Source organism: Chenopodium quinoa, unplaced genomic scaffold, assembly GCF_001683475.1.
Source record: "Chenopodium quinoa cultivar QQ74 unplaced genomic scaffold, ASM168347v1, whole genome shotgun sequence".
Lineage (NCBI taxonomy): Eukaryota > Viridiplantae > Streptophyta > Magnoliopsida > Caryophyllales > Amaranthaceae > Chenopodium > Chenopodium quinoa.
The window spans coordinates 642,151-651,805 of record NW_018742974.1 but is presented as its reverse complement, the minus strand read 5'-3'; the positions used below and the strand labels follow the sequence as shown (position 1 = coordinate 651,805).

Here is a 9,655-nt window from a genome sequence, read left to right as displayed (position 1 = left end):
TTGAGAAACGAGCGAGAACGAATGAATTGAGTTCACCGGCGATTTCTCGAGCAAAAATGAGCAGCAGTAGCGAAAATGACGAAGAAAGGGGTATATATGGAAATCCCGACTCTAGCGCCAAGTGACAGGCCTTGGCGCCAGACGATAAGGTTAGCGCCTGGCGCTAGAATCATATATGTGGCGCCAACAGAATTTTAGCAACGACAGAATGTTCAGTAACTCAATGCGATTATTTCGACCTCTTACAACATTTTAGGTTCCTTGGTACGCCAATTATCCCCTCTAAGAAATTTGACATGATTTAGTAATCGGCTTGATTACAATTGCATAAAGTGATCGACTTGATGAATGATCGTCTCACTTAGCTTAAAGCGCCTAAGCATTGGCTCATCGCAAAGCACCGACATAATGGTTCATACAGCAAAGTCACCGACATACTTGTTCATATTTCAGAAGGCACTGACATACAGGTTCAAAAGCAGCAAAAGCGCAGACGTACTGGCATAGCGGAAGCAAATTTCAAGCGAGCTTTTAAAGATCGACAAGCGTGGGTCTTCGATAATTTTCCTCGGAATATCATCGCAACAAATGAGGATAGCTTCAAGCGAGGATATCTTCGGCAGCGTTCCCTAACTTGCGGAGAGTTGTCACAAACAACTGGAGGTGATTTCAAGCGAAGTTATCTTCGATCGTGTTCCCTGGCTTGCGGAAGATGGTCACAAAGTGCTAGAAGGTGGTTTCAAGCGAAGCAATCTTCGATCGGGTTCTGTAGCTTGCAGAAGTCTATCATGGAAGAATTGGAGGCAGTTACAAGCGTAGCAATCTTCAGGCGGCATTTAATAGCTTGCAGGAAAAATACAACAATACAGCAGCAAATCAGTTACTTTTAGAGACGTGTGCTCGTTGGTGCAAGATACAACAGCAATTTTGCATACTCAGCACTAGCTTTATCAGACTTTACCTCGACAATTGGAATTTACCCTGTAGGCAAGCCATAAACTACCCTCACATCCTCTACCTCAATTTCTATTTTTTCATTCGTTAGCAATTAAAAAGTTTGGCTACTCTCTTCAAAATTTCTCAATATCCAATTACAGAACCTTTGATCAAGTTGAGGTAAACTGATGTCAAGAAGTGATCTTAACCCTATATCAACAACTTGTTGTTTTTGCTCAGCTGTCATTTTATCTATCCATTGTATGAACTTGACATGTTCTCTTTTTAATGCTTTCTCTTCCTCAAATTCCTCTTCCTATATTTCCTCAACTTCCTCAGTTTCCATTGCTTCAACTATTTTAGTTTTCATTTTATTTTTTCCGCTACCTTTGCTCTTTCCTTGATCTTACACTACCAATTGTTGCTCCCCCTTTTCAGCCTTTGCCTTTACTAACTTCTGTGCCTTCCCATTTTTTGCCTGTTTCTTCTTTAGATTTATTTCCTCCTCCTTCTCCTCCTCCTCCAACTCATTATCTTCCTCACTGAAAGGCTTTGCTTCAGCTTTATATATTGACTCTTCACTATCATCTCCACTGTCAGTTGAACTTTCATCAGTAGGATCTTGAGATGGTTCATCAGATGATACTTCTTGTATTTTTTTTTCCTCTTCCCAACATTTTTCTTGGCAAGGCTGACAACTGAAAATTGAAATTTATATAAAAATCATCTCCATATGATTTTTAATGTATTGAAAATGAACAGTAAGCAAATTATAAAATGAACAAAATTGTTTTTATAAATGATAATACTATATATAAAAATTTAACATTTATAATATATCATTATATACCTGCTTTTTCTTTTGCCAGCAACCTTAGAAGTTTTCTTCACTTCTTTGGCAGTTTTCTTTTTTCCAACTATATATTGAAATTGAAAATTAATAATACATCATTATATATGATCATTCTATTTATTAAAATTGAACATTTACTCTTTTACCTTGTACAACTTTTTCAACAGGAGCACCTGGCATTATTTTAAGAGGTGCTGCAACATATTCAACAGGAGCACCTGCCCTTTTTTATATTTGAGTAGGTGCTACAGATGGTGCATCAGCTTCCTTTTTAATAGAAGAAGTCCTTGTAGACATTCTTCTTTTTTGACCTTTTTTCTGGGTTTCTTCATCAGGCTTAAAAACCTCCTTCTGGCCTCCCTTTTCAGATGCATCCAACAGAACATCTATTTTATTTTAAATTTTATGTTAGTAAAGTTAAAAATGTAATATTTATTATTAAATAGAAAATTATTACCTTTACCTTGTGTAGACACCTATTTGTGTCCCCAAAACCAAACCCGGTGATGAGTACCTTTCACGTCAAATCATAATTGAATGAAGTGAAAGTGTGGAATGTCTAGTGTTGCGGATAGTTTTAATTTCTTTTCTTTTCTCTCTGTTTTTGAAAATCTATTTTAAGAAAATAGCCAATCCAGTTTGGTTGGTCCATGATATGGGTCTAATAATATTGTAGTTGGATGGGGCTTGAAATGAGCTTTCCAACGATATATTATAAGCCCAATTCCGATGAATATTGAGGAAGTTATGGCAAAATTACTAAACTAGGCCCGATTTGAGCCTTATATGCGGCCTAATGATCTAGGGGAGGGCCTAATATAAATTTATCATTCCTAATGCAATTAGGAATGGTTTTAGTTTTCTAGATTCTTCTAGAAGGTTCTTTTCATTCCTAATTCAATTAGCATTGATAAATTGACTTTTGTTGACTTTTTAGAGTTTTAATCAGAATAAAAGAATGTTTTAGAGGAAAATACAATTTTATCCTTCTGTACGGTTAATTTCTATCTGATTTTAGAAAATGCGTTAAAAATTTAATTAGCGCCAAACGCCAGCATTAGCGCTTGGCGCCTGGCACTAATGTCAGCGTCTGGCGCTAACTCTGCTTTTTCGCGTCAGAACTTTGGTTCGATTTTCTATCTTTTTAGCTGATTTTCTCTATAAATAGCCTCCTAAAAACTCTGTTTTCATTAATCTACAATCATTAACTCTCTAGTTTTCTAATTCTTTTTTGTCTGTAAGCTTAAAGCTTCCCTCTCTCTCTTTTCTGAACCCACCCTCTCTTTTTACAAAATTCCGCATTCACAAGACTTAGATACACCTAGCATTGTTCGAAGTTGCTTTTGCCCTAGACGTAAAAGATTTTAATTTCTGAGGGTTTGGTCCCAAATCTCTCTTTCAGTTATTTAATTAAATTGTTGTTTATATTTTCCTTGAAGTTACTAACGCATGTATTTTGTTATTAGAATGAGGTACGAGGCATCTAAGTAAGTGCTGTAATGGTTTTTATTGTTATTATGATGTAGAAATCATGCTTAGGTTGTTATTATAATCCCTAGTATCATGTTAGGATGTTTTCCTAAATTTGATGTTAAGGATGACAACAATAAATTCCTAGTATCATGTCTAGGGTAACTTTAATATCAAGTATGATTAAGAGTATGATGCCTTTTATGTTCTTCCTAATATTTATGATTGCTAGTATCATGTTAGGATTAAAGCTTTGATTTTTATTGTTTTGTGACATGCTAGGGTTTGTTATTAATCTTGTTAGTATCATACCTAGTATCTTGCTATTATTATGCTTTAATATTAACATGAATATGATTATGATTATAATTGTTATAATTTACGATGATTATTTTTAATCATGATTATTATAATTATTACTATTATGTTGCTTGACTATATATTATTGTTATTGCTTGATCACGCCTTTTATGAATGCTTAACGAGAATTTGTATTTGTAATCACGCTTAATAAGATAATTAATAATCTTGTTTAGGGTTAATTATGATTATAATTCAAGTGATCGCCAATGGTAGTTTATTTGTGCATTAATATTCAACCAACATAGATAAAAAGGTTTAGAGTTAACATATTGATTGCTGTTAGTCAGAAAGCGCACATGAATACGATCTGAAAATAAAGTAGAGGCCTATTATTAGGGCAGGCTCAATCTCTTTTAGGTTGGATTTGTACTTTTATCCCCAAACTACCAGTCATGGTTCAAGACCTATTGGAATTAACGATCTCTTGGATCATTAAGGGGTGTAACCTTCACCTCGTGAACGGTTTACAAGTTCCTAAAACTTGTTCGCGACTTTTTTGCTCTATCTTCTTTCCCTTTGGACGCCACCGTACTTTAGTGTATGATCACAGTGGGGTTCAAGTTAGGGGTAATGCTTGAAATATTCCCTACACCTTGGCTTCTTGTAACTCTACCACTTGGCACAACAGGGCTTTTATTTTTTTTTTCCTTGCAACCATTTTGTATCTTGATTTCCTTTTGGTTAACTGTTCACTCTTTTGAGATGAGGCAGTTGTTTCCTCACTTATTTTTGTGAAATCTTTATCCACATCTTCATCTAGCATATGAGTTTCATCCTCAATTTCAACATAATTAGATGCCATTTGTGATGCATATTAAATGGTCAAATATAAAACATTAAATAAACATTTATGTAAATAGGATGACAAATGTTTAATCTATACAATATAAATGAACATTTCAGATAATGAATATTACCTTTTTTTAGTCTTTCATTTGCAGTTGTATCTTTCATTTCTTTAGGCTTTGGCATGTCTTGCTTTTGCCCATCTATATAAAATTAATTAGTGGAAATTATTAATCTTCTTGAACATTTTATTTTATGTAATGAATATGTACATTTTTCAATATTTACCTTTCAGATTTGTTGTCTTTGGAAAGACATCTTCCACAGTTTTCTCCTTAGGGCTTTTCTCTTTTTTAGGACCTTTTTTTCCTCTTGTTCTTCTATGTAAATTTAATCAATCAAAATTGAAATTTATTAATCTTATTGAACATTCAATATTATTCAGATCCAATATGAACATTTTATGTAATAAAAATGTACATTTTAAAATTTTTACCGTTCAAATTTGTTATCTTTGGAAACACATCTTCCACAATTTTCTCTTTAGGGATTTTTTCTTTTTCATGCCCTTTTTTCCCCTCTTGTGCTTCTATGAAAATTTAATCCGTTAAAATTGTTATTTATTTATCTTATTGAACATTCAATATTATGCAGATCCAATATGAACATTTTATGTAATAAAAATGTACATTTTAATTACCTTTCAACTCTATTTCCATAGTTTTCTCTTCTACTGGCCCTATTTCTTTCTGTTTTGCTTCACCTTCAATAGTATTGTTAAAATTGATATTAATTATTAAACATAATATTCAATAAATTTGAACATTTACCTCTCTTGATTTCCTTGCTTGCCTTTTCCATTCTTTTGAGATTTTTCATAATTTTGATTGTCGATTCTTTATACTCCCCGTAAATGTATGATACTGTTATATAATTTTGAAATATCTACATTATTTTATTATATTAATTCACTTATTCAAATTTGAACATACTTTGGGTTTCTCTCTATGTCTAAATTTATTTGTTGCATCTTGTCCTTTAAGGTTGTTATTTTTTATTTATTTTTTTTCCTTGCACGCTTCTGTTGATCATCATCTTTTGGTTTTCTGATAATTCATTAAAAACATGTTTGAATTTACAATTTTATTAAATAAGTTAAAAATAAACATAAAGTCCATAGAAATGAACATTTAACTTATCTTACTGTTGGCCAGGTGTAGACACCCATTTGTGTCTCCCCAAAACCAAACCCGGTGATGAGTACCTTTCGCGTCGAATCATAATAGAATAAAGTAAAAGTGTAGAAATTTTAGTATTGTGATAGTTTTAATTTCTTTTCTCTTCAATCTGTTTTTGAAAACCTATTTTAAGAAAACAGCCAATCCAGTTAGTTTGGTCCATAGCAAAGGTCCAATAATGGTGTAGTTGTATGGGGCTTGAAAAGAGCTTTCCAAGATATATTATAAGCCCAATTCCGATGAATAATGAGGAAGTTATGACCAAATTACTAAACTGGGCCCGGTTTGATACATATATGCGGCCCAATGACCTAGAGGAGGGCCTAATATGGATTTATCATTCCTAATGCAATTAGAATTGATTTTAGTCTTCTAGATTCTTCTAGAAGGTTCTTTTAATTCCTAATTCAATTAGCGTTGATAAATTGACTTTGGTTGACTTTTTAGAGTTTTAATCAGAATAAAAGAGTGTTTTTAAGGAAAATACAATTTTGCCCCTCTGTACGGCTAAATTTTATTAGAATTAAGAAAACGAGTGAAAATAATTGTTAGTGCCTGACGACAGGGATTAATGCCTGTCACTAATGCTTGGCGCCTGACGCTAGCCTTAGCACCTGGCGCTAATGTTCAGTGTCTGGCGCTAACCTGTTTTATCCTCGTCGAAACTCTGATTTGTTTTTCTATCCGTTTGGTTGATTTTCTCTATAAATAGCCTCTTAAAATTCTGTTTTCAATCATCAATTCTTTCTAATTCTCATCAACAATCATCAAATATCATATATTCTCCAGTTTTCTTATTCTCTCTAGTTTTTAAGAATTCTTCTCTCTCTAACTTTCTATACAAAATTTCGCATTCACAAGATCTAGAAACACCTAGCCAAATTTGAAGTTGCCTTCGCCCTAGACGTGAAAGATTTTAATTTCTGAGGGTATGGTCCCAAATATCTCTTTCAATTATTTAATTTAATTGTTTGTTTTATATTTTCCTTGAAGTTACTAACATGTGTATTTTGTTATTAGAAAGAGGTACGAGGCATCTAAGTAAGTGCTTTAATGGTTTTATTGATATTATGATATAGAAATCATGTCTAGGTTGTTATTATGATTCCTAGTGTCATGTTAGGGTGTTTTGATCTTCCCAGTATCATGTTTAGGGTGACTTTAATATGAAATATGACAATTGCGATGCTTCGTATATTCTTTCCTAATATTCATTTTAAAACTAAAGCTTTTTTTTTAATGTTTAATGACATACTAGGGTTTATTATTAATATTGTTAGTATCATGCCTAGGATCTTGCTATTATTATGCTTTAACATGATTATTTTAATTATTATGATTGTTATTTCAATCATGATTATAATAATTATTATTATTATGATTATTATGTTGCTTGATTATATTTATTATTTATTGCTTGATCACGCCTTTTATGCATGATTAAAGGGAATTGATACTTATAATCACGCTTAATAAGATAATTAATAATTTTTTTTAGGGTTAATTTGATTATAATTCAAGTGATCGCCAATAATAGTTTTGTTTGTGCAGTAATATTCAACCAACATAGATAAACAGGTTTAGGGTAAACTTATTGATTGAATAGTCAGAAAGCGCACATGAATACGATCTTCTGGATCGTTAAGGGGTGTAACCTTCACCTTGTGAATGGTTTACAAGTTCCTAAAACTTGTTGGCGACTCTTTTGCTCTATCTTCTTTCCCTTTGGACGCCACCGTACTTTATTGTATGATCACAGCGGGGTTTAAGCTAGGGATAATGCTTGAAATATTCCCTACACCAGGAGTATTCTTTTTTGTATTGCTTTGCAAATGAACATAAAGTCTATAGAAAATGAACATTTAACTTATCTTACTTTTGGCCAAGTATTCTTTTCTAGTTTGCTTTGCCCTTCTGGTTGAACTTCTTTTTGCTTGCTGAAATCAATACTAAAAAATACTTTAAATAAAAATACACATAAATGGTACACAAAATAGATAGTTATCAAAAATAAAATGAACATTATATGTTTATACCTTTGATCAACTTCATTTTTGTCCTTTTCAAGTACAATAGTATCCTATTTTTGCTCCACATTCTTTTCACTAAATAGTGTATAGATTCATTAATTAGAATTTGTATTATAAAAAATGAACAAATTTTGTATGTAAAATGAACATTTATTTATATAAAAGTGAGCATTAGAATACCTTTGATCAACTTCATTTTTGTCCTTTTTGTCAGGAGTATTCTTTTCTGGATTGCTTTGCGCTTCTGGTTGAACTTCTTTTTGCTTGCTGAAATCAATATTAAGAAATACTTTTAATAAAAATGCACATAAACGGTACAAAAAATATACAGTTATCAAAAATGAAATGAAAATTATTTATTAATACCTTTGATTAACATTATGTTTGTCCTTTTCAAGTATATTGTATCATGTTTTTGCTCCACATTCTTTTCAATGAATATTGTATATATTCATTAATTAGAATTTGTATTATAAAAAATGAACAAAATTATATGTAAAATGAATATTTTTTTATATGAAAGTGAGCATTAGTATACCTTTCATCCCTACTCTCTTTGTCAGTTGTGGTATGTGTAGCAGACACACTCTAAGTTGTTTCATGAGTAACAGAGATGTTAACACTTTGTTCACTTAAAAAAAATAGAATTATTTTATATAATATGACATTAAAGTATGAACTAATTTATACAGTGAAGAAGATAAATAGTTATTTTTGTATAAATCTTTTATACCTTATTGTTTGATTTGTCTCTGGTGGTCTTGATTTTGACATATATAAAAAATTTCACTCGAACCTTTTTTTTTCACTAAAATTTTAAGAATTACCTAATAAGTTTGGTATATATACACAATGTACAATGATTGCATGTAAAAACAATTATTTTATAGATATAAACTTACTTGTTTAAAGTGTATCTTTAATAAATACTACCATATTCATTTTGTTCTATGACCTTCTTTAGAGTTAATGGTTTAGATTTTCCATCTCTAAATTGAAGCAAGTGTATCACTCTAAATGACATATCACTACATTATAAATTAATTACAGGACATTAGTTTGAATGCATATCGCTGAAATGATTATTATCATATTTATATATGTGCATGATGTTTTAATGAAATGTACATTTGTTATTTAAGCCTCAATGAATACTCAAATGAACAAATATACATATATGATCATAATTATATCTATAAATGAACATTATGAGTATCAAATATGATCATATACAATGATGTTTCAATGAAATGTGCTTTTGTTATTTAACCTCAATGAATACTCAAATGAACAAATATAAATATATGATCATAACTATATCTATAAATGAACATTATGAGTATCAAATATGATCAAATACAAATAGCATATTAAACAATGATAAAACCAATTTTTATCAAATACAACTAGCATATTAAACATGAACATAATATGTTCTGTAAATGATTACTTACCTTGGAAATGGAGTCATTTTTAAATCCGTACCAATTGACTTGTCAATATCTTTTAAAAGTTCAAGATCTACAATTGGAGCCTTTTGGCGGTTTTTTTTTCAACTTTTCTACTCTTGACTGAAGAGGTACATCATCATCGTCTATGTTTTGTTTAATAAATTGTTATTTTTTTATTAATTTGTTAATTTAAAGTAAAATTTTACTACAATCGCAAGAAATTGAACAAAAATTAGGGTTCATACATAAAATTGAACAAAATTGAACAAAAATTAGGGTTCATACATTTCTTCAGAGTTTTTCAACAAAGTATTCGTCTCTGAAGTGTTCTTCGCAAAAATCATACTACAATTGCAAAAAAATTGAACAAAAATTAGTTTCCACATATAAAATCGCACTATAATTGTCATCGAACGAAAATGAACAAAATTACTTACTCTTTAGATACATCTTGCTACGATTTTGTAGTTTCATCTTGCATGTTCTTCTCTAAAGCGATTTTTTTCAAAATCACACTACAATCGCAAG

At 31.0% G+C, this 9,655-nt stretch overlaps 1 protein-coding gene across 1 annotated transcript; it reads right to left on the bottom strand.

Moving 5' to 3' along the window:
* Positions 1-1,342: 1,342 nt before the first annotated feature.
* LOC110729274 (DNA ligase 1-like) lies at positions 1,343-9,147 on the bottom strand. Its single transcript, XM_021909003.1, has 8 exons — positions 9,131-9,147; positions 7,857-7,943; positions 4,697-4,788; positions 4,540-4,611; positions 2,101-2,175; positions 1,936-2,007; positions 1,787-1,853; positions 1,343-1,634 (listed from the first exon to the last, which is right to left on the bottom strand). Exons 1-8 carry the CDS (start codon positions 9,145-9,147, stop codon positions 1,343-1,345), a joined length of 774 nt encoding a protein of 257 aa, XP_021764695.1.
* Positions 9,148-9,655: the final 508 nt, after the last annotated feature.